Source organism: Triticum aestivum, chromosome 5A (assembly GCF_018294505.1).
Source record: "Triticum aestivum cultivar Chinese Spring chromosome 5A, IWGSC CS RefSeq v2.1, whole genome shotgun sequence".
Taxonomy (NCBI): domain Eukaryota; kingdom Viridiplantae; phylum Streptophyta; class Magnoliopsida; order Poales; family Poaceae; genus Triticum; species Triticum aestivum.
Window position 1 is genome coordinate 367,888,070 of NC_057806.1, and position 23,620 is coordinate 367,911,689.

Consider the following 23,620-nt stretch of genomic DNA (forward strand, 5'->3'; position numbering starts at 1 on the left):
TTGCACTTTAACACTTGATGGAGACCAGAGAGAAAGTCGCCCCCACAGGAGAGGATCGAAATGAATAATTAAGCCTGGTGTTATTTTCAGCACGAGACACTGAATGTTCTCTGAGAACAAATGTCAAAGCGCTGAATGTTCAGAAATTCCAGCATGACACGGTCTTTGGCCTATCTGCAATGCTTGCAAAATCGTGCAGTATCTTCCTGATGCACTAGTAATTCATGGTGGGCAACGAGGTCAAAGCCAAAAACAGCTCCGGTACTTGTTTCGTATTACTGCGAATTACTGCTAAAATGGGTGGTTAGCCACCTTTTTTGCCCCCTTTGTAACTTGATAACAGAATTTTGTTCATATATATATATATATATACTAAGCCTCAAATGGTCACAGCAATGGATAACGCTTTTTTTTTCTTTTCTAGCAGGCAGTATTTTGTGCTAAAAAGATAAAATACTACTCCTAACGTAGCCTTAGAAAACTAGTAACCAAAACATGACAACAACGCAAAAGACAAAATCCAGATTCTTGCGGCCAGGGTGTGAAAGAATATTGGAGAGAAGGCCTATTTCTATTCGGAAACGTCCTCCATATAGAATAAGAGAGGCCTGTGCCGTTCTACATTTTGCAAGGTGGTGTTAGTTACGTGTCATTCTAGTCTCTTCTTATTTCAGATCCTTCTTCTACTTTCCCTCGTCAGATTGCTAATCTCTTATATGCATGTACCAAATTCATCTTGTAGCACCGTTTTAACGTAGTGAACATTCTCTCCTGACGACAATGATACGCAAGGCATCTGACCTTTACATAACAGAACATGTGCGATAATGGCATCATCTGCACAAACGTTAAATAGCCAACGGCACAGGTGATTCTCACCAATTTTGGGTGAACTACTCTAGATCCAACACCACGTGCTGAGGGAGACTACACACGATGATGCAATAGGGCATATGCAGGCTGTCGAGCATTACTGCAGATACTCAAAGTCTTCAGTTATGCCCACCTGAAATTTCACGACAATACACGTCAGAAGAAAGCAGAACCGGTTTCTGAAATAAAATCATCTTGTCGAGGACATGGTGATATGGATTGCTGAGGGTGCAAACAAGCCCACGCTTCTCCCCAGGATGAAGAAGCCAAATCTCAAACTTTATTAGTAGTTGTTACGTGTGACATCAATCGAATCAATCAATCAAAACTACTCTATCTTCACCTTCGAAACACTCAATTCTTTACACACATGTTTCCATCTCCTAGCAAGCACAAACTAGTAAAAGGATGGCAGGAGCTTCTGAATTCTGGTGTCCTATTTGATTATGACGGGCAGCATGGCATGCCATTTATACTCTTAGTTTCTTGAACACTTAAATCGATCAAGCTGTTTCTTGAACACTTAAATTGATCAAGCTGAACACATACGGTGAAGGAGCTCTACTGGACAAAAAGGCTTTGATAGCAATGTATTATAAAAACCAAAGTATTGAAAACTACAGTAATTTAGTCAGTAGGTACACAATACCACAATTTTGACATAACAGAGTATTTTGGAGTATTTGTGATACAGAGGACCTGTTTGGTACAGTGACGTAAAATTAGCTCACTAGCTGTTAGCACTGCAAACAAGCCTGTTTTCTAGCTATTAGCTGGCTAGCCATTGCATCCAGCAACAGACCGGCCTAAGAACAGCGCTGCTCTACCTGGTTGGCCGTATCATGCATAAGAACGCAGAGATCCATGCATCCAGGTAGCTGCGATCCATTGCAACCCCATGTGGAAACATGCCATGCATGGCCTCTAGGTACCAGAGGCAAGCCATGCGACGCCTCGTACAATTTTGCCGCCGAGGGAGAACTCCAGAAACGACAAGGCGGTGGCAATGGCGGCATGAAAGCGAGGGGAATTGTTGCGGATAGTGGGGGAAGAGATAATGATGTGTCCCCTCGTTTTTTTACGGCTGCTCCATTTTAAAAAAAGAGGTCCAGAGGTCTCTTTTTTTATGCAGAGAAAAAACCATGGTTTCCTAAATACCACAGTATTAAAACCGTAGTTTATAGTGGCAACCAAACAGCTCGTTGTAACTAAAACCATGGTAATCTAAAAAACTGTAGTATTCTCATAATACTTAGAAAATACTTTGCTATCAAACAGGGCCTTCACAATTAAGTGGGCAAGCGGCTTTGAGGGATATAAACACAATTCCTCACTTAGATCCACTACTCCATGGATAAAAGATACATGACACAAGCCACATCTAGTCCATGAAGATGGGTTAGTCGCAGCCTTTTTTATGCCTGATGGCAGTCATAAGTTTGTTATGTTATTTATAGGAGAGATAAGCTGCAAAAACAAATAACAGATGGACATGGTTTATTGGCTCATAGTTATAGAGCTGATCCAAAGTTAGCTATCGGGTTATTGGGGTCAGCTGACCCAATGGCTGAGAGCAAATTCCTTTGTAAATATGTGATACTTAATACTCCCTCCGATCCATAGTAAGTGTCACATCTTTGAATTAAGATTGAACTAAGCTTAGTTCAAAACTGCGACACTTGCTTTGGATCAGAGGGAGTATTAATAGCACTCCCTCCGCCCCATAATATAAGAGCGTTTTGACACTACACTAGTGTCAAAAACGCTCTTATATTATGGGACGGAGGGAGTAGATGACAGTGACACCAGTGCAAGGGCAGAAAACGTACCTCCTTGTACATGTGTTCAAGCTGTTCTTTTGCTTGCGGGAATGTAGTTGAACACCATTGTTGCAAAGTGAAGATGTTGTCTGAAGTTTCATTCAAAATGATATTAGCCTAAGTGATGATAGGCAAGCCGAAAGCATATGAACTTCTCACGAAGTTGACAAGTGGAATTACTAGTACCTGTCCATCTGTTAGCTGCCGAATGGGCAACCTCAGTAGCGTCCTCTGCAATCATCACCATACAGTTTAGAATAAAGTAATTTACTGCAAGAACTTAGATGAAATGGGATGTTTGCATGGAAACACGGTCAGAGTGATGTATCAAAACAATAATAGATGTCCAAGTGCCAACGCCCACAGTAAAATTAGGAATGATGGATCTCATACTCATCGCCTCTAGTGCAGATGGATCACTATCAGCATAGGCAGCTAGTTCTTCCTGAAATGAGTACAGAATTTGTTGAGCAGCACATGGCACTGATAAGAACTAATTAAGAGATTAACAGATGTAAATGAACCTTTAACTTCTTATGGCGTAGCTCTACAGCCTTCAGCTCCTCCAAAGCGTCTTCTCTCTCATCCTAGAGGAATGTACATGAGTTGATCTACATCCTTCTTGCACAGCTCAATAGAGGAGATGGAGAACAACTTACAGTGTCTTCCCTGCCTCTTTTCAAGTCGTCTCTCTGCTCAAGAAGCTCCATGTAACGTTTTTTAGAGTTTGAAAGGTCAGACTCCAGCTTGTTGTAGGTAGTCCTCAGCTAAAAACAAATTCAAAGAAGAGGATTAGCCTGAATCTCTATTCTAACATACTAGAAAGAGTACTAATTTATTGAGATTTTTCTACTCTGCACCACTGTTATAAGTCGCCCTTAAGAAGTTACAGGTGATGGACTTAATTCGTATCATCATGCGTTGTCGGTTGTCGTGAAAGTCCAACCATACATACATGCAAAGTCAAAGTTTAATAATGACATTATGCAATGAAAGAAGAGCAGAGTTCACTTTATCATAGAAATACCTGATTTCCGGCACAACTGGGAAGACTCCAAAAGTACACCTGCAAGGATACTAATAAGTTCAGAAACTAGAAACTAGAGGCACATGGATGATAATGTAAGTTAAACAAACAATTGGCATGCCCTCTCTTTGTGATGCACACAATATGCAAAGTTACAGTATGTTCCACTCATGCACAATATCTTGAAGAATGTATCTTAACTAAATCATTGAAGAACATGATAAGTCGATAAACCTTTTGTGAATTAAAGATAGATCAACTTAATGCATATCCTATATGCAAATAGCTACATGACCGGGAATTGTGAAGACAATTATTCTTTTCCCATTCATGCTACACAAACATATAAGCAGAAATTCTACAATAACTGATAAGCAGAAGAACTTACAGAAGTTCCTATTTTGTCTCTCAAGACAAGATCATCATCCACCAGGCTTTGCACAACATCCTTAACAGACTGGCTGATCACTCCTTTTTTAGGACCCATCTTCTCAAGCTCTTTAAGCTGAAAGGGCAAAGAGAGTTAGGGATGTATGAAACACCAAAACATATTGAACAGTCTACACAGAGAAAAAATAACTATGTACTCCCTCCGTTCCAAATTACTCGTCGCAGAAATGGATGTATCTAGAACTAAAATACATCTAGATACGTCCATACTTGCGACAAGTAATTAGGAACGGAGGGAGTACATATTAATGAGTGTTTGTAAGGCAAAAACCAAAAGGCGGCATGCCTGCATGAGCATCCAAACCTAAACTTTAAGTACACTGAAAACAGTTCATCAAAGCACGATGACACTGGTATATAGTTGTATATAGTACTCCATCAGTGTACATTGAACCTACATGTGCAATTGTGCATATTGAACCTACAACTTTAACCTAAACTTTAACCATCAGTGTAATATTGATGACACTGCATCTGCATATTGAACCTACAACTTTAACCTAAACTCTGGAGTATTATACATACTGCTAGCACTAATATATACAGTTGTAGGTTCAGGTATTAATGGTGAAGAGTAGCTGGAAACAGATACTGATTTCTTGTGGAAAATACATAATGTAAGATGAGGTGACAATTTGATAGTTTAAAATCAATACATAGCGCGAAAACAGGAATGAACTGCAGAAATTAGCTTGGCATCTGGCATATCACTAGCTTGCTTCAATCACCAACTTTCCAAAGTATAATTAAACTACATAAAAGACCTGTCAATACATCTTCAAGCTAAAACTTCCACATTAGCACCAGAAAGAAAATAACCCATGAGTTTGTTGCTTCCGAACAAAAAGCAGTCACTGCAAACAGCTAATCTTGCTGTACTGAGGTAGAATAGTATAACGAAATCTCCACAGAAGATCTTACCAGATAGAAGTCTTGACTCTCGTAAAATATTTGAAGCATTTGCTCCCGCTTCTCCTCCAAGGAAAGGCCCCTCTTCTTAGACTAAGCACGGTACGGAAAATAATCAGCTAAACATCATCCATTTATTTATTTACAGCATATAAAGATGCTTGCAGATATAAGAAAAGGTCAGCGCAATTCCAAATTTGTCGTAGGAAATGTAGTCCCAACACAGCCCCATGGCACTGTAAACCCCAACTGCACCCAGCAGCATACCCAGTGACCCACAAGCAACTGACAGTCTGAGATTTGCCGTGGCAGCACGTATGCTACGCTAAACTGAATTATATGGCTGTAAGCTGCAAAATGCACCTTAAATACGATGGCCGGCAGCGTGATAACGGAAAACCTAGTGTCGGAAGGAAGATTCACAGTCCGAAATGTACCAACTTCTCCAATCTAAGACTCCTCAGTGTACAACCCAACTACCTCGCGCGCAAGAGGGAACTTCGCTTCCAGTTCAGCCGATTCACGGACCGAGCGGCTGCCCCGACCAAATTCGGCGGCGACTGGCGCGCGAGGCTGAAGGAAGGAGGCGGGAGGAAAAGGAACTCACCATGGCAAGCTATGGAGCACCGCCGAGCCGGTTGAGAGGGAGGACGGGGCGGCAGCCGGTCGCCGGAGACGGGAGGTTCGCGTCGCCGGAGAGTGAACGCCCGCCGAGAGACGCGAGAGCGAGAGGGGAAGGCCGGGTCGGTTTCGGTTTGCTTCTAGACGAGGGTGCTTTTGGACCCCGGCCTGCCTAGGAATTGGGTTCCTGGGCTGCGCCGACGCAGGCCCGCGGCCCGGGCCCGGAACCCGACTTGTCTCTGCCTCTCCCACCCACGGGCCACGCGGAGCCGAGTCGGCATCATTCCATCGTCTTATTCTCTCTCTCCTCCCCGATTCCCCACCCCCACCCCCACCCATCGCACCAAATTCCTATCTAGGGTTTGGTTCCCCCGTCCGGTCTCTCTCGATCAGGTAACTCTCCCTTGCCATCCGCCCTCCCGCCCGATCCGATCCAGCGATTCGAGGCCTAGCATCTCCGTCGATGAATTTCCCCCCATTTTTTGCGCGCCAAGTTTCGGCTGAATCGGCCGGTCGTTGCTCGTAGATTTATAAATTTGTTGGAATTTTTCTGAGGGGGAGGCTAGATTCCCCTCCTTCCGGAAGTAAATAAATAAGGATGATCGTCTAGGGTTTATTTCGGTGGATTATATGTTCCGTAGACCTGTTAGCTTTTGTGTGACCACCATGGTGGTGTCTTGATTGGAGCTTAAAGGATTGTGTAGCCATGGATAAGGGCCTCTTCGCCAACGACGGCTCCTTCATGGAGAGATTCAAGCAGATGCAGCAGGAGATGCAGGACAAGGAGAAGCCCGCAGCCCCCGCCACCACCGCTGGTGCTGTCTCCTCTGCGCCGGCCAAGCCTGTCAACCCTAAGACGCCCCTTGTCATTGCGGCAAACAAGAGGCCGCTCGAGGTGAAGAAGGCTGGCTCGGTTTTGTCGGGCGGGAAGCTGGCCTTTAGCCTCAAGAAGAACAAGATCCCCATTGTGCCTGTCAAGTTTGGAGCCGAGGAGGACGACGACGATGACGTTGCCGGTGTGGAGAGGGGGGATCATGCGAAGCGGCACAAATCCATTGATGCTCACTCAGCTGCTGCCCCAGCTAGGGTTGTTGGTAATCATTTTGTTTCATTTGCTGCTATTACTGTATTTCTTTCTTATGAATACTCTCTGAGATCATATGCCCTTACCATGGGTAGTAGCTATAAGGGCTTCGAATTTTGACAAATATTTTTGAACATTAGAGATGTTGTATCTTCTATGCACATGTGCACAATTGTGATCAAGATTGTCTCAAATGTGATGAACTTATTCTGAGCTAAACATGTTGGTGCAAAAAACAGTTGTTTCTTGGCTCTTGACCTGAGAATTGCAATACTTACAAAGATACACTGCTTATCTGATATTTTAATCAGCATAGTATTTAAAGCTTACCTGTCAACTTAACTAATAAAATCAATTGACATTGCACAACACCAGTGAAACTCTGCTTTTGCCTAGCCATGCATAAATTAGTAGCTTGTCAAATATGAACTTCAGTCCTCAGCATCTAATATGCTCCAACTGATATTATTTAACTGATAAAATCAATTTACATTGCACACCACCAGTGAAACTCTGCTTTTGCCTAGCTATGCATAAATTAGTAGCTTGTCAAATATGGACATCAGTCCTCGGCATCTGTAATATGCTCCAACTCCTATTATTTAACTAATAAAATCAATTTACATTGCACACTACCAGTGAAACTCTGCTTTTGCCTAGCCATCCTTACATTAGTAGCTTGTCTAATATGGACATCAGTTCTCAGCACCTGTAATATGTTCCAAATGCTATTAGCAGCAGAAAGTTGTGAAGGTTTTGGTTTTTCTTATGGCTGCAGCTTATAGATTAACTGTATCGACATGGCTGGGAAGGATGTTGATTGAAAGGGTTGGAAATATGGCGCTACTGCTACTGCAGTAATTTGCATTCCCTTGTTCACGTGCTTGATATTAATGAGTTCTTAAGTGACATGCAGCCTCAGCACCACCAAATGATATGACAGTGAGGCAGGTTGCTGACAAATTAGCAAGCTTTGTTGCCAAAAATGGGAGACAGTTTGAGGATATTACACGCCAGAAGAATCCTGGAGATTCACCATTCAAGTATGACGGCCATAGCTTTGCTTATCAACGCAAAAAAAATGCTTACATTAAATTTGGAGATCAAAATTGCATCATTAACTATTGCAATAATAAATTCTTAACCTTGGTTATTTGCAGGTTTCTGTTTGATAAAAACTGTTCAGACTACAAATATTATGAGACTCGGCTTGCTGAAGAGGAAAAGGTGCATGCTCAGACAAAGGATGCTCAGGCTTCAAAAATTGGTTCGTGTCAGACAATATCATTACTTTTGGTATCACTTATCATCTATGCAAGTTCTGATGGCATATGCTCTTGGTAAAATGCAGTTAATTCAAGCACTGCAAGCTCCATAGCACATACTGGTGCACACAGAAGCTCATTTGAACAAAGATCTAACTATCAAACGCCTGCTTCCGCTTTATATGGTGCATATGAAGGTAGTTCTTCCCAGGGAAGCTCATCTGGTCATGGTAAGTTACTTGAGGTGTCTTTGTGGATCACTTTCCTTTTCTTAAGCTTGCGTGCTACTCTGGTTTGATTGCTTCCACACTATTCCAAGGTTGGGTACGCATGTTACGTAATGTTCTCTTGAGTTCGCAGTTCTGCTCCGCCAGTTAATTGTCATCTGATTTTCTTCCCTGAGTTTTTTGACATGCTCTGTACTGTAGTATTCATGTGGCCTAATGCATAGAATGGACATATTATGATGTGCCTTTATGTGAACAACTGAACTCTATATCCTGTTATCATCCTACATTATAGTTTTCTTCAGAAGATGATATGTCTTTTATCTAGCAGTTCGATCCTTTTTTCTGTTTCGTAAATTTTAGTTGGTTGATGCTGTCTCATGTTATTACAGGTGGTCAAAGTATGTCTGCACCCTCAGATCCAGTAGCATTGATGGAATTCTACATGAAGAAAGCTGCACAGGAAGAACGGAAGAGACCACCAAGGCAGTCAAAAGACGAAATGCCACCACCTCCATGCCTTATTCAGGGTACATTTTTCACATTTATTGTTCGTCGCTCTGATGCAAGGTTGTAGAGACTTGATATTTACTATTCATCTTTTCTTTCTTTCCAGGTCCTCCTAAGAAGGGACACCACATGGGGGACTTCATTCCTCAAGAAGAACTCGAGAAGTTCATGGCACGCTGTAATGATGCTGCAGCACAAAAGGCTACCAAAGAAGCTGCAGAGAAGGCTAAGATTCAGGCCGATAATATTGGGCACAAGCTTCTCTCTAAGATGGGCTGGAGGGAAGGTTAGTCCTCAAATTGAAAACTAAACACCAAAGTTCCAGTTCTAGTAAATGCCTGTTTGGCATTAGGGTCTTACTTGGCCTGTTGGATTCTCTTTTATAACAAGAAATCCAAATGAAACAATGAATCCCGTATTTCCTAATAATCCATTTGGGTGGCTGGTGAATTGTTAAGTTTATGTCTGCATGCATTCCCGCTAGCCTCCGCCCTGTTGAACACTTCCGCTCAGTGACCTTATTAGTATGATATTGTACTCAATTCAGTTGTAGGTGCTAAATGTAGTTTACTGTGCAGGTGAGGGTCTTGGCAGCGAGAGAAGTGGCCGTGCAGATCCCATTATGGCTGGAGATGTGAAGCAGGACCACCTTGGTGTTGGTGCTATCCAACCTGGTGAGGTGTCATCTGAAGATGACATCTACGAGCAATACAAGAAGCGAATGATGCTAGGCTACCGCCATAGGCCAAACCCACTGGTATACTGCCCAGCCAAGCCATGACCTTCTTCTTTAATGAATGATCTGTTATATACTTTTGTCTCATATATGTTGTGATATTTCCTGCAGAACAACCCAAGGAAACAATACTACTGATACAAGGGGAGGTCAGCTGGGGGGAGACGTAAGAAACCAATTTTGCTGCACTGTTTTGCTCACAGAACTAACTGCTGCTTTGGGAAATGACTAACAGTATTGAAAGCTTTGTTCATCAGCAAGAAGCCCAGAGGTTGATTTATTCAGCAAGTAACTTGGAATGCCACAGCTTTGGGGCTTCCTGGGGTTCTGCAGTAGCTTTGCTGTTTTAGTGTTTGTTTAAGTACTACTACGAATGTGTCCTACGGTGGTGTTTTATGCCAAAGTTGATGTTTCAAATGGTGATGTATTTCTACCTCTGTTGGTGGACAATGTAACTTTGTGATTATGGATTTTCTGCTGGGACTTCCTTCAGTTGATTATACTGCTTCTTATTTTGGCCAGTGCAAAGCGTGTGTGTGGTTGTAGTTGCTGTTGGTTGCTTTTTTTAGCTACTCTGTCAGGGTTTATTAGGCAGCCTCATATTTTGGGTTAAAGTTTGACCATAGATTTATTAACTAATAAAATATAAAGTGTGCCACAGACATTACACTGTGATAACCTCTATCACAGTGTAATGTCTGTGACACACTTTATATTTTATTAGTTAATGTACCATATATATTATATTTTATTAGTCATATAGATGGTCAAAATTTGACCCAAAGTACAGAAGACACAATACACTTAGGCGAATGGAGTAACTTACATATGCAATGCTAAAGGAACTGAAATCTGGGCCCTGAATTTGCGAGTTCTTGGGCACTACGATGAATTGTATTGATAGACGTCATCTGCGGGGAGTGATGTCGAGGTTTTTTTTTAATGAAACTAGCAAACATGTCCGTGCGTTGTCATGGAAGAAAAAATATATCTTCAACACGGGTATCCAACCATCATTGTGGCTATCCTTTATCCCGGACAAACTTGCTGGTTGGTACTTTTGGCCACAACAATGTACATACGTGCAAATGGATGGATTTTCTGAGAGGCTTTATCCTTTTTTGGTGAGTAGAAGCGCACATACACAATGCACCAAGTCACGATGGACTTCATGCGACATCGCCGCTCCATGGCGGTGTCTGCTTGATTTCACCGGGTCCTCAAATCTTACAAGGTGGTGTCGGTGTTGTAGTATATGTTTGACGAGCATGATGTGTGACCCAGCAGTCGGTATTTTTGGACGAAGAAACACATCAACAGAATTACTTTGCGGTACATGCAAAGCCAATTTAGAGAAATGTCTTAATTGATCTGTACACTGGATCAAGTACGTAGCAAGAGCTAGCTGGACTGATTAAAATTTCAGCCCAAGCTGGACAAACACTAATAAGTTTAACCCAAGCTGGAAAAACACTGATTATGACTTTTTAGAAAACTCGCATGACAAATAGGTGTCTTCCTTTCTTTGCCGGGTTAGTTAGTTGCCGCGGGTCGATCTATTCCGATGGTCCATGCATATTGTGGCATTTTGGACTTTTTTATCATCGAATCACTCTCTTTCCCGGTGCGCTCTCTCTCTCTCTCTCTCTCTCTCTCTCTCTCTCTCTCTCTCTCTCTCTCTCTCTCTCTCTCTCTCTCTCTCTCTTACGCATTAAGAACAACTTACTGGTGAAGCTAAGCTAAATCATCATAAGTCAATACTTTAGCTGGCACAAAATCATCTATTTCACACAACATATGTATTCAAGATACTGCTGTCAGTTATTTCAAGTATTCATGGTGCAATTGTTTCAAGCATTTTTCCTAACTGATATTATTAGAGCATACTTACTGAGTCGTATATTTTGGTCCTTTATAAGATTGACGGATATATTTGAACACTGGAAAAAATAATGCATGGCGAGTAACCGGCTAGATTCTGAGATTAAATGGGAGATTGGCAATACCAAATCAATCATCATCTGGCCTTCTGTTTCAATAGCACTGAACTTCGATCATGGCATACAATTCAGTCAGGAAGGCATCTACTTGCAGAATAATATGCATGCATAGGAATGCATCTACTTGCTGAATATATGCAGTCCGCAATCAAAATATTGTATCACAATTTTTGTAAGCAACATCTAAGATTTTGTAAGCTCTGAAACTAAAAGACGAACAAATGCAAGAATTGAAAGATAAAAGAAGCTAACTGGGCATGATGCCATCGGGTTGTATGCCATGCTCGAGGCAGTAGAGCCCCTCGGTATATCTTGCCAAGCTCTCCCCCCGGCCAGCCGTAGAGCAGCCGCGAGCTGCTTTTGGATTCTCCTTCGGCGCCGCCCCAGATCAGCCAGCGGGGAAAGTCGCCGCGCCGCTGCAACCAGCCTGCCACGCCGCCTTGCCTAACGTTGCGTACCCAAAGGAAACCCACCACGGGAGAGAAGGAGGTGGTGGTGTGGCTGAGCAGTAGAGGCGGAGGAGAAGAGGGATCTGCGCTGCAGTGGGCGGAGGCCTGGTGCTCCCGACCGCCACAGTCTTAGGTGGTGCTGTCATGGGCCATGGCCCGGCGCGCTGCTGATGCTACCGTCGCCAGCTCGCCTCGCCGGATCCTGATCCGACCTAAAATCAGGGATAGTTGCTCCTTTCGATCCATTCTCGGTGTTCCTTCGTTTCCTTGTTGGGTTAATTCTTTTTCGCCTCCTTTCCTTGGGTACCCAATTCTTCTTGTTGATCCTCCAAACTGCTTAAGTATATGAACCGGTAGAATCTTTATCTTTACCTTTTTATCTTTACTAGCAAAAATGCCCGTGCGTTGCAACGGGAAAAAAAACGCTATATATGTAGGGGGGAGGGGATTATCACTTCTATATGGGTAAAGGTAAAGGTAGTCCTACCATTTTCAAATTGTCGGCATGAGTGCTAGAGCTATTATCCCAGACATTTTTATGCCCAGATAAATCAAGTACTCCCTCCGTCCGAAAAAGTGTGTCCCTCAAATGGATGTATCTAGCACCAAGTTAGTGCTAGATACATCCATTTGAGGGACAAGCTTTCTTGGACGGAGGAAGTACTAATGATATCACTTAATTGTACCAATAATATACTTATGTTACATCACCCAGAAAAATATTATGGTAAAAAGGAACGGATTGAAAAATAATTGGTTCGCAATCATATATGCATGCAGGGGATCAATATTTTGCTTCAAAGTTCTATGAAGAGTTTGTGGATCATGCCTCATTACATTCAGAAGAAGAAAATCTTGTCATCTGTAGGTGGGCGCTAGCACTCTGCAGGAGTTGTACCTTCGAGATTCATTTCAAGTAAAATTCAGAAGTGCAAAAACAGATCTAACAATAGTCACAGTACAACTCCAGCTTCCTCGTTTGTTAACTTGCCGTTGTTCTGATGTAGATTTGGCACCAGCCTCTCTAGCAGAAGGAAAATCCATGTCAATAATAGACTCTGAAAACTCAAAGTACATACTACATGAAATCCTTCTGAAGTGTGTTTCTGCTTCCACAATAATAATAAAAAATTCTACTTAAATGAGTGTCAAAAGGGATACTTATTGTAGATTACATGAGGAGCCAATAATTGTTTTTACCTAATAGAAAACAACATGTAGAGAATATTGTGTCAATAAAATCAATCCTTGGTGATTCAGAAATGGACGATGAACTACACGTACATGATGGACCCTAGACTACCAGTGTGACACTTGATGTTGGTTGTGTTGCCAAAGTTACAACAGAGTTGCTGCTAAATTGGTACTCCACATAAACAAAGTCCATCATTGCTGCTAAACTGGTAATCCACACGAACAAAGTCAATCAGCCATGTACCAAATTTATCTCTGAACTGTAAGTACGCGAAGGACACAAAACCTACTACGAAAACATAAGTGCCGAGTCATCTAATTCATACTACTACTTAGTCTAAGGTGATAAGAGTAATGGTAAGTAGCCATTGCTGGGAGATGTGATTTATTGTTGCATACTACATTGTACATGAACATTTTACAAATGCTTATAATATATAAACATCAATTTATATATATCTACATGGGAGCATTTCAGAGAACACATGGTGAGCATGAGTGTCTCACAAACCTGCAGCTTCCTAGATTTCGATGTCTCATACATGGTGGTGGGCAGAAGCTGCAGCATGTTACTCCTTAGCTTGGGGGCCCTGGTCATGGAGGACCCTGCTGGCCAGGGGGCAAGAGGGAAGCAGCCAGCAACACCCACGTAAACCTGTAGCTTTGCATCAAGGCGCCTCTCATGCCAACTACAACAGCAAATTTTACAGAGTTGGAAGCGGGTAGTGGAGGCTTACTCACATCAATCGGAAAAAAGGACAAAGGACGTCGGATCTTGATGATGGGTAGCTGGGACCGATGACGCGCCTGGACAACCTGAGGCAGCAGCACAATAGCTCTATCGTGTTGGCGTCTGGACGTTGATCCCTGGCACCACGGTAAGAAGGCAGGAAGGAGAGGGAGCTCCCAAAGGGCGACGGCGACCTGAGATCCCTCACGTCGGCAGAGCCGTCGACCTTCACGAACCAGAAGTGATGGAGAAGCAGCATAGTAGTACAGGTCAGTGCTTGAATGGATACTACTGAAATATGCCCATGGGATCCAAAGAAAATAAGACATTACCAAACAACATATACGGGTTGGCAGCACATAGGGACATATTCAGGAAATCAAGCATGTGATTTTCTTAGAGCTAGTAAATTAGTGATGTTATTCTTCGTACCAAAATTCTGATCAGCAAAAGTATTGGGCCAGCTGAGAAAATGGAGACTGTTTAACAAATAGTAGCATTATACATGTAATCTAATAAAGATACATTGCAACAGCTTTGCTTCTCATAGCAACATCTTTGCTTAGTTAGATAGTGGCAGTGTTTGTCCGCCTTTCAATCAATATACCAAATATGCTTACGATTAGCATGAAGGGAAATACTCACATCAAAATCCCATTCACTATAGAGGCCAGGATCATCTACATTCCCCCATATGTATGCATAGTCGATCACTGTATCCCGCGAATCCTGCAAATCCGAAGTACTCAATCCTCTTTTCATGGAACAGTCTAGTGAAGAATTGCTCTCTAAGTGCCAAACGAAAAGTGGTCTTTCATGATAGAACAAAACCAATTGATAGCAGTTTTATCTGTGTGCTCCAAAACAGAAGGCTCAATCATGAAAAGGGGTGTCAGGATAACTGATTTGAACTAAACATTCCACTGAATTTTGCAGCTCGACATGAATCCGGCTACCATGAGCTGAAGCAGAGACGTAGGCCGGCGAATGGACTTACGGTCAGTGAGATGCCAACAACTTCCCTCACATACTCTTCTTCTTCAAATGTGTCCAGCACATCGAGCTCCCCATCAGTGATCCCCTTCCAAACCTGCAGCGTAGACACATGAATAGATTTCCACTTGTTCTGCACTTCAACCGTTCCATACTGACAGTACTCGCAATTGTTCACATCTTAACTTGCAGTGGACAAACTAAGAAATTAACACCAAGTATACGGGATGTGTGTGCGTGGGACGCTCACCTGGGAGAGAATCGCCGCGAAGGACATCCCCGACGGCAGTGTGAGGTCCTGCACGTCTTCACCGGCGCCCTTGTCGTCGCCTTAGCTGCCCTCTCCTCTCTGAGCGGACAATAGTCACCGGCGCCGCCGCAGGTGAATCCCCTTCCGCGGCCGGGAGCGCCGGGAGGCCGAGTCGGTCGAGGACGCAGAGGAGGAGGCCCTGTCGGCCTTCGGGGAGTTGTTGGCGACGTGGGCGGTCCCGTCCATCGAAAAGGGGCCCGCTGGAGTTGAAGCCCCGCCGCTGGACCTCCTCCCGCGCCTTGTAGATCGCCTCCATGTTGCCCCCGGAATAGGATCCGGCCCCTACCTCGCCTCCTCGACCGAATCTGGCCGGAGATTGCCGCCGCCGCGCCCGGCATCGTCTGCATCGGAGCCCCATCTCGCTCGGAACTGGCGAGGAACGCCGCCGCCATGTACTTGGACTTGAAGCTCCGCCGCTGGAGCTCCTCCCGCGCCTCCTAGATCGCCACGGCCTCGCCTCCTCGACCGGATCTGGCCGGAGATCGCAGCCACCGCGCCGGGCATCGTCTGCATCGCGGCCAACCTTGATCTCCACCTCGTCTCGCTCGCTAGCAACCGAATAACAAAATGCAGGGTCCTTTTTGTAAGAACGACGTATATCATAGTATCCACTTAAACAGGGACTGCGGGTTGAATTCGAATAAACTGAAGGACTTTTATGCAAAATCGATAGCGACGACGGACGGGCAGAAGCACTCCGTGCTTTATTAGTAGGGAAAGATTTTTATTACGTCGTCGGATTTTTTTACAGAAAAGTCCTGCTGTTTCTGAGAAATTAACCCGCAGTCCTTTCTTAAGTGAGAAAGACGTTTCGTTCAGAAATTTTACAAATAAAACCCTGTAGTTTCACGGATTCAATCCGCGGTCCTCTTTCTCCCTCGCTTCCCGATCCCAGCCGCCAGGAGGCGCCCCACCCCGCACGAGCCTCGATCCGGTGCCGCGAGCTAAATGGGGGCGGGTGCGACGTCTTGCTCCCGTGGCGACGGCGTCCTGCTGATCCAAAGAAAGATGGAGCCAGGGCATGAGGGAGAGAGGAAAGAGAGGAAGGAGAAGGGGCACAAGGTGAGGGAGGCGGTCGCCGGCGATGGCAGCTCCGGTGACCGGCCGACGGGCAGGGAGGTGAGCTCCTGTTGAGGCGGCGGAGCTCGATACGAGCTAGTTCGTCCGGATCGAGCCTTGGCTTTCCCGAGGCGCGCGGTTGCGGGCTTGGATCTGGGTGATTCTTCTCCCCCGCCCTCCCTCCATGGCCAACGGCACGAGGTGCAGCGACCTCTTCCGCCCCCCGCCATGGCTCCTCTCTATCCCCCCACCAGCACCCTCCTCACCCCTTCCCCACTCCCGGCTGATCCCCAAGGCTGCCCCCTCCCTCTCTCATTTGATCTGGTCTGGACGATCACTGGACCGAGCTCGATACCACACTGCCTGTCTTGGATGGCCGGAACATGTTGTTGGCCATCTCACACTCTGGTTGCAGCAATTGGATGTGCCCTGTGAAACCTGCAACATTTGAGCATTGCAAGCGGCGGTATGGCAGTCTGAATCCTGACGTTCTTGGGAGTGCAGGTGAGGACAATCCTAATTTGTTAGCTCCAGACAACCGACAAAAGAATATTGGTTTCCATTCCCGTGCCAGTTTTCTACTGCGTGACTAGCTTGCAACCTTCGAATAATCTTGTTAGTTCTAATAGGTTGAGCGTTTGTTGGAAATAGGGGACTGAGACCCATAGCTCCTTAAAAAAGGGTGTATTTCCTCTCAATCACTGCACAAGCAAACAAGTACTTCCTGGTTAGTTGTATTCGTTTTGTTATATTTATGAGAACTGCCTTTTCAAACAGGAGAAGAACGGCTATCTTGCTTTTCTAAAATCAACAGGAGCTCAGTATGGAAAATGTTGGATATTCTCGAAGAAATACTTGCGATGAAGGGTAGCCATTGTTTGCATGCTTCCTCCCTGTGTAAGAATTTCATAACTATTGTATTGTAAGTATTGTGGTTAGCTTTTTTTTGGCACATCCATAAATAAACCAATTTCTGTATAATAATTTAGGGTGCATTTGGTTCCTAAGCCATCCTCTCAAGCTCCCACTTCGATAGTTGTGATCCTTGGGTCTGCGAAGCCAGGTTTGCAGAAGAAATTGGGGGGCTCAAGTCTGCAATCAAGGGAGCCTACATGGTGGTCTCTGTTGTTTGAAGGCAAGGTGCTCGGGAATGAGCCACTGGCTAAATCGTTTGGTGATCTCAAGGATGTGTGCTCTGATGTGGGAAACGTGGTCGACGACAAGCTCTGACTACTACAGGCTCCAACAAGTTAGAATTAATTTAGTTGTGGTTTTATATTGCAAAACACGGTGAAATTAGAATTTATCCGGGTTTCTTTGTTTAGGTGGTGCTGTAGAAATAGCAATGTCGATGCTACTGTCAATTGTTTTGTTCAGTTCGTACGTGCTACTAAAGATGCACTCGATCTGCCTTTGCTCGGTTCCTGAAAATTGCTACGTTGATTTTGTTTTGAATTTGCAAGCATGTAGATTAAATCCAAATGTCCAATGATAAGAAAATATTAACCTTTTATCTATAGAAGTGTACACCGAAATATCACCGATTTGCCAAGACTACAGATTTTTGTTATTATTTTTGTTAATCGCATTAGATAATTACGGCTATTTGGATTAGTCTTCAATCCTAATGCTTTGAAAATGAAAGCAATAGTTCTATATACCTTCTAATCACTGGGGTTCTTGTGTTATCCTTCCTAGAATTGTTTATTATCTTCAATCTTTATCTTCATGCTTCTATTCTGAACCAATAAACTTGAACAGCTACAAGAAGCATCTTTCCATGGAGCTTAAATACCTTTTCCAATACATAGTTAATCAACCGACGAAAGGATTGGGTATTGAGCTTCTTGTACTTGAGGTTTGTTGTCTATGTCGAAACTTTCTTGCTGTCTGAAGTTTAAATTGATGTACCATGTAGAAACTCTTCAGCAAATGGCAAATGTACAGTACACTAAGAACATGACTGATGAACAGGATGCTATGTCAGGAAGTGAAACGTTGTGGCTTCAAGGAGTGAAGTAATTGGATTGGGATCATGGAGTAAATCAAACGAGGATGCAACTCATGTTCGTGTAGGTGAGACACTTATTAACTCTGTAGCAAATAGTTCACATGGTACAGCTAGCTGTGGTGCAGAGGGTAGATAGTTTTAGTACTCAGACTTTCAGTTGCTGCTAGCTCTACTCTGCTGTCCTTTCGTAATGGCAATGTAGCAGCTGTGTGATACGTTTGCAACACGGAGTCTTCACTGCATATTACCTACCGGAACCGATATGTGTTTGTCGACATAAAATTCTAACTTGAATTTGCTATTCAGGTGGCAAATCCAATAATTTATGTAGTGTATTTGCATTTTGCAAGATAATTTGGCTGCCAAAGTGCTACATCGTATCTCACTGGACCTATTGAGTAAGTGGTAATTTTTCATTTATATATCATTCAAATTTCTATATGCACTGTTCATAGATTCCTTGCATTGTTCAGTTACCAATTTTCGTAAGGGTCATACTTATTGGACCATGGCACACCCTGCCAATGCAGGTTGCTTCCATGACCATACTTCAAATAGGGGTATATTAGTTTGTCTCTCATCATCAACTTTGGACCCTCTTTACGTGTGCATTTTTTTTCAAAGCGTACTCGTACAAAATAAACTGTATTGGTTTTCAGTTTATATCTGTCCATGGTTATGCTCACATCACAAATTTTGACAGCTAGACAGTTCCCGAGTTCAGTCCAACCGAAACACTGCATTTATCTTTCTCGATGAGTATGGCAGAATCCAACATCCATTCAACCCTAAATTGGGGCTCCATGGCTACCAACCGATGGAGCAAGAATGGAGACCACCCTCTCCTCCTCCAATTTGGAGCTCCACGGCCGCCATTCAACAGGCGCTGCCGTCGTTGCCTCCTCACCGCCTCACCTGGGAGAGCACAGGCGCCAACATCACCCACGACCCGCCACATGTTCGGTCAACAAGCTGTAGTTCAATTAGGTCTGTTGCTCCTCTTACATGCAGAGCCTGGGGAGATCATGGTCTTCTCTCATTCTCTTGTGAATAATATATGCACTGTAGGTATGCGAAAAGAAATATTGTATTGCTTGGAAAAAGATATGCGAAATTAGCAGGCATCAATTTGGCCATGTTTACAAGCTATTAGATGTGCATTTTTAAGATGCGGTAGTCATACTTTGTACTGGAATTTGACTAATAATTCTATTGCTTAATGCCTTTCTATTCTTTCTCATTTGAACCATAATGAAGATGATACGGTCAAATTATTTGAGGTGACCCATCCTGGTTTATTTTCTCATTGTCATATAAAGTGCCAAATATTAATATTCTACATTTGCTGCCAATATTTTAAAAATTAGCTTTATTTATTTATTGTTGTGCATCTTTTTCTTTTCTTGAGATGCTTCTATATATATTTGCTGCCCATGACCCTTTTGTTGGTTACTTAAAATAATCGACATGTTTTTTTTCTATACCTCACTCTTTCTTGGTGTTCCTGTTTTCCGTAGAATCAGCATGGTATATTTCATAGTTGATGCAGTTATGCCGTTGTAGGCGTGCTTTTCTGGTACAGGGATGAGAGTTCTATTTTTTTTAGAACATACAGTAAGGATAGTTCAGCAGAAACTTTCACAAAGTAATAGTGATGTATTGCCTATGCCCGTGATATTGTTCCAACTTTCAGGAAGTGGTATCGAGGAACGTGTTTCTTGATGAAGGATCAAAAGCAGATAGTTGAAGTGGAACATGCAAAAGTATGAAAATTCGTGGGCAGTCTGCTGCTTCTTTTAGGGGAGGTGATGGTGGTTCCTTTATTGGTATCAAATAATAGTTACACTGTTTATGAGATTACATTGAGAAAAGCTCAGGGTTCATTGGCCCAATTACAGTGGTTTTTACCGTAAAAACAAAAGCTAGCTAGCTCTTGTGTCATCTCATTCGCTTCTCTTCCATGGTGCTTGCATTTGATCTTCCAATTTGATTTACAATTTAAGCATTAGTTTGTGAAGCCGATGGATTGATGAAGCGCATAGGGGTCGGGGGAGAGACACGATGCGAGAGAGAAACTTTAGCGCTTGTTTCGACGCACATTCATTCCCCGCCCTTTCTCTTCAACGAAGCACATACTTATACGTACTCTAATCTAAGCATCACAGAAGTGAATTATAACTTGGAAACTGTTTTAAAAAAATTCTATAGGGATAACCCATTAGTATTTGATTGAATAACTTTGAAGCAGTTACTATTTTGAAAATAGGAAACCGTGTAGAAATAGAAGGCGGCAATCTTCATCCATGTTTTCTTAAGGTCCTGTTTTCTCCCGTTGCATCGCACGGGCATTTGTGCTAGTTGTATCTAAAGAAGCGAGGGTTTTTTTTTTGAGAAAGATCTAAAGAAGCGAGGTGGGACAGGAGAAGAGGTTCTGAGTTCTATCTAAGCTCCCACTTGCCTGGTTCATTGCTACACCGAAACAAAATCGGCCCAGTTGAACGTTGCTTAGACAACGTACGGCTTATTCTAGATGGACAAATTTTTAGTACCACCTCAAATCTATACCTACTAATAATACCACCTCGAATGTAGAAAATAATATAGGTGAAAAAAACTGAAAGCGTAAATTTACGGAAAGAAGCGTATTGTGACGGTAAACCCATAGAGTCAACCCATGCTTTATTATTAGGAAAAAAGATTGATATTGTTACCTTAACCAGCGTATAGTGATATAAACAGTCAGGTCTAGAAAATATTCAGGAGCTCTTGGGTAATATTAAATGTAAAAAATATCCAAAAAAACTAAGATTTTGGGATATCAACCAGGGTTCCCGATCTACTTCCGTGTGAATTTTCTTGAAAAAATACCAGGAAACGTATGTGTGGTGAAGGAAATACTGTCCGAACAAAAAATCCATCCAAATAGTTTTTTCTACACATAGGAATTTTTTGTCTTTTTGCCACGAATACTTTTCCTGGTAAATTTTTTCAAGAAATTTCACACGGCGTTAGGCTGGTCTCACGGAGCAGCGCTCACTGTCCGCTTCTAACGGTGGAAGGATAACAGGCCGCTGCACCATGGGCCTGCTCTGGCTCAAAGCCCTTCCCATAACAAACCACCATTTTTTTAATATGAAAATTATTTCAGTGGCTTATATAATCAATATGATTTAATTTCTATCTATTTAAAGAAAAATCACAGATTCAAACTTGGAGCACTTGGCATTGTTGGCAATGAAACAATTTTTTTTGTTTATGTAATGAAATTATTTCAGTGGCTCAATCTCATATATTTTAATTTTCTATTCATTTAATTGCCAATCTCATATGTTTTTTCATTTAATAAAAAATCACAGACACACAGATTCAAACTTGGAGCACTTGGCAATGAAACCATCATATTTTATTTATGTAATAAAAATTATTTCAGTGGCTCAATCTCATATATTTTAATTTTCTATTAATTTAATTGCCAATATCATATGTTTTTTCATTTAATAAAAAAATTCAGTGGCTCAATCTATATGTTTATTGAAAAATCTGACTATCTTCCCCGCAAAACAAAACAAATACGAACATGCTTCCAGTTGACAAATACAAATATTCAAACTCGAAGCACTTGACAATGAAACCATCATATTTTATTTATGTAATGAAAATTATTTCAGTGGCTCAATCTCATATATTTTAATTTTCTATTCATTTAATTGCCAATCTCATATGTTTTTAAATTTAATAAAAAATCACAGACACACAGATTCGAAGCCCTTCCATAACAAACCACCATTTTTTAATATGAAAATTATTTCAGTGGCTTATATAATCAATATGATTTAATTTCTATCTATTTAAAGAAAAATCACAGATTCAAACTTGGAGCACTTGGCATTGTTGGCAATGAAACAAATTTTTTTGTTTATGTAATGAAAATTATTTCAGTGGCTCAATCTCATATATTTTAATTTTCTATTCATTTAATTGCCAATCTCATATGTTTTTTCATTTAATACAAAAATTCAGTGGCTCAATCTATATGTTTATTGAAAAATCTGACTATCTTCCCCGCAAAACAAAACGAATACGAACATGCTTCTAGTTGACGAACACAAATATTCAAACTCGAAGCACTTGGAAATGAAATCGTGATATTTTATTTGATTTAGTGATTTCTTTTTCAGTGGCTCAATCTCATATGTTTTTGTTTTTCTATTTGCTGAAATTATTTCAGTAGCTCAATTTATTTGTTTAATGTCTATTCATTTAATTTCCAATCTCATATGTTTTTTATTTAATAAAAAAATAAGTTAGTAGCTCAATGTCATATGTTCAATTTCTATTCATTTCATAAAAAACTAAGTATCTTTATCACCAAAAAATAAATACATTTGAACATGTTTCCACTTGATAAACACACATATTCAAACTTGGAGCACTTGGCATTGAAAAATATGGGCCTTTAAAGAGAAAAGTATACTTTTCATTCCTCAACTATTGGCCGAATCTACATTTGGTCACTCAACTTTGAAACCGGATAACTTGCGCCCCTAACCACTGAAACCGGACAAGGTTCATCCATGGTCTCGATTTTGACTGTATTTGGTGCCAACTCACCCTGGATTTGACCATACTAACTCAAAATCATGTTTTTTTTAAATCCAAGGACTTCTTTGAAATGCGTACTTTCTTCAAGTACGTATATTTTTTAAAAATCATGAACTTTTTTGAGATCTACATATCTTTTTCAAATTCGTCCATTTTTTCAGATCCGCGTACTTTTTCCGAGGTCGCATATTTTTTTCAAATCCATGCACTTTCCAAATCCATGAACTTTTTGAAATTCACATACATTTTTTCCAAATCCATTTATTTTTTGATGTTCACGCTTTTTTTTCAAGTTCATGTATTTTTTTCAAATTCCCATATTTTTTCAAGTGTGTGTACTGTTTTCAAGTTCATGTAATTTTTATAAATTCATGAAGATTTAAAAAACACATGTGCATTTGAAAAAAAGCGAACTTGGAAAAAGTACACGAATTTCAAAAAAGTTCATGGATTTGAAAACACATACGTGAATTTGAAAAAGTACATGAATTTTAGAAAGTTACAAGAACTAGGAAAAGCACATGGATTTGAAAAATTAGGTACATTTTTAAGAAGTTCACGAATTTTCATAAGTATGTGAATTTGAGCCAACACGGCCAAAACGGGAGTGTGTCGGCACCAAAAACAGTCAAAACCGAGTCCAGGGATGAACTTTGTCCGGTTTCAGTAATTGGGGTGCAAGTTTCCGATTTCGGAGTTGAGGGACCAAATCTAGCCCCGCAAAAAAGAGGGACCAAATCTAGATTCGGC

The 23,620-nt window shown here is 41.9% G+C and overlaps 2 protein-coding genes and 1 long non-coding RNA gene across 10 annotated transcripts; 2 read left to right on the forward strand and 1 right to left on the reverse strand.

Annotated features, from left to right (window-relative positions):
* Positions 1–699: 699 nt before the first annotated feature.
* On the reverse strand, positions 700–5,849 carry LOC123103417 (meiotic nuclear division protein 1 homolog). Its single transcript, XM_044525002.1, has 10 exons — positions 5,687–5,849; positions 5,092–5,172; positions 4,109–4,225; positions 3,721–3,759; positions 3,353–3,460; positions 3,218–3,280; positions 3,087–3,138; positions 2,880–2,924; positions 2,703–2,782; positions 700–1,006 (listed from the first exon to the last, which is right to left on the reverse strand). Exons 1-10 carry the CDS (start codon positions 5,687–5,689, stop codon positions 971–973), a joined length of 624 nt encoding a protein of 207 aa, XP_044380937.1. The 5' UTR covers positions 5,690–5,849; the 3' UTR covers positions 700–970.
* Positions 5,850–5,978: 129 nt separating this feature from the next.
* LOC123103416 (SURP and G-patch domain-containing protein 1-like protein) lies at positions 5,979–10,022 on the forward strand. Of its 3 annotated transcripts, none has more exons than XM_044525001.1 (9): positions 5,979–6,093; positions 6,405–6,794; positions 7,701–7,827; positions 7,945–8,051; positions 8,136–8,279; positions 8,669–8,806; positions 8,893–9,072; positions 9,365–9,543; positions 9,634–10,022. In XM_044525001.1, the coding sequence occupies exons 2-9, from the start codon at positions 6,407–6,409 to the stop codon at positions 9,658–9,660; spliced, it is 1,290 nt and encodes a 429-aa protein (XP_044380936.1). In that variant the 5' UTR covers positions 5,979–6,093; positions 6,405–6,406; the 3' UTR covers positions 9,661–10,022. The 3 variants fall into 3 exon arrangements, with proteins under 3 accessions (XP_044380936.1, XP_044380935.1, XP_044380933.1); XM_044525000.1 differs by having other exon boundaries at positions 5,983–6,093; positions 6,395–6,794; XM_044524998.1 differs by having other exon boundaries at positions 6,018–6,794; positions 9,634–9,688; positions 9,780–10,022.
* A 6,026-nt stretch (positions 10,023–16,048) lies between these two features.
* Positions 16,049–19,570, forward strand: LOC123103418 (uncharacterized). Of its 6 annotated transcripts, none has more exons than XR_006449814.1 (6): positions 16,049–16,761; positions 17,035–17,154; positions 17,247–18,115; positions 18,232–18,333; positions 18,575–18,666; positions 18,972–19,570. It is a non-coding gene; the product is annotated as an uncharacterized lncRNA (long non-coding RNA). The 6 variants fall into 6 exon arrangements; XR_006449816.1 differs by having other exon boundaries at positions 17,247–17,506; positions 18,019–18,115; positions 18,575–19,570; XR_006449812.1 differs by having other exon boundaries at positions 18,575–19,570.
* The last annotated feature ends 4,050 nt before the right edge of the window (positions 19,571–23,620 follow it).

What these genes read in the sequence shown, in the direction of transcription:
- LOC123103416 (XM_044525001.1), top strand. Translation starts at nt 6,407, where the DNA reads ATGGATAAGGGCCTCTTCGCCAACGACGGCTCCTTCATGGAGAGATTC. An exon ending in TGCTCAGGCTTCAAAAATTG is followed by an intron (nt 8,052 to 8,135) that starts GTTCGTGTCAGA and finishes GGTAAAATGCAG; the next exon opens with TTAATTCAAGCACTGCAAGC. An exon ending in ACCTCCATGCCTTATTCAGG is followed by an intron (nt 8,807 to 8,892) that starts GTACATTTTTCA and finishes CTTTCTTTCCAG; the next exon opens with GTCCTCCTAAGAAGGGACAC.
- LOC123103417 (XM_044525002.1), bottom strand. An exon ending in AGAGTCAAGACTTCTATCTG is followed by an intron (nt 4,226 to 5,091) that starts GTAAGATCTTCT and finishes TTGCCCTTTCAG; the next exon opens with CTTAAAGAGCTTGAGAAGAT. An exon ending in GGCAGCTAACAGATGGACAG is followed by an intron (nt 2,783 to 2,879) that starts GTACTAGTAATT and finishes ATGAAACTTCAG; the next exon opens with ACAACATCTTCACTTTGCAA.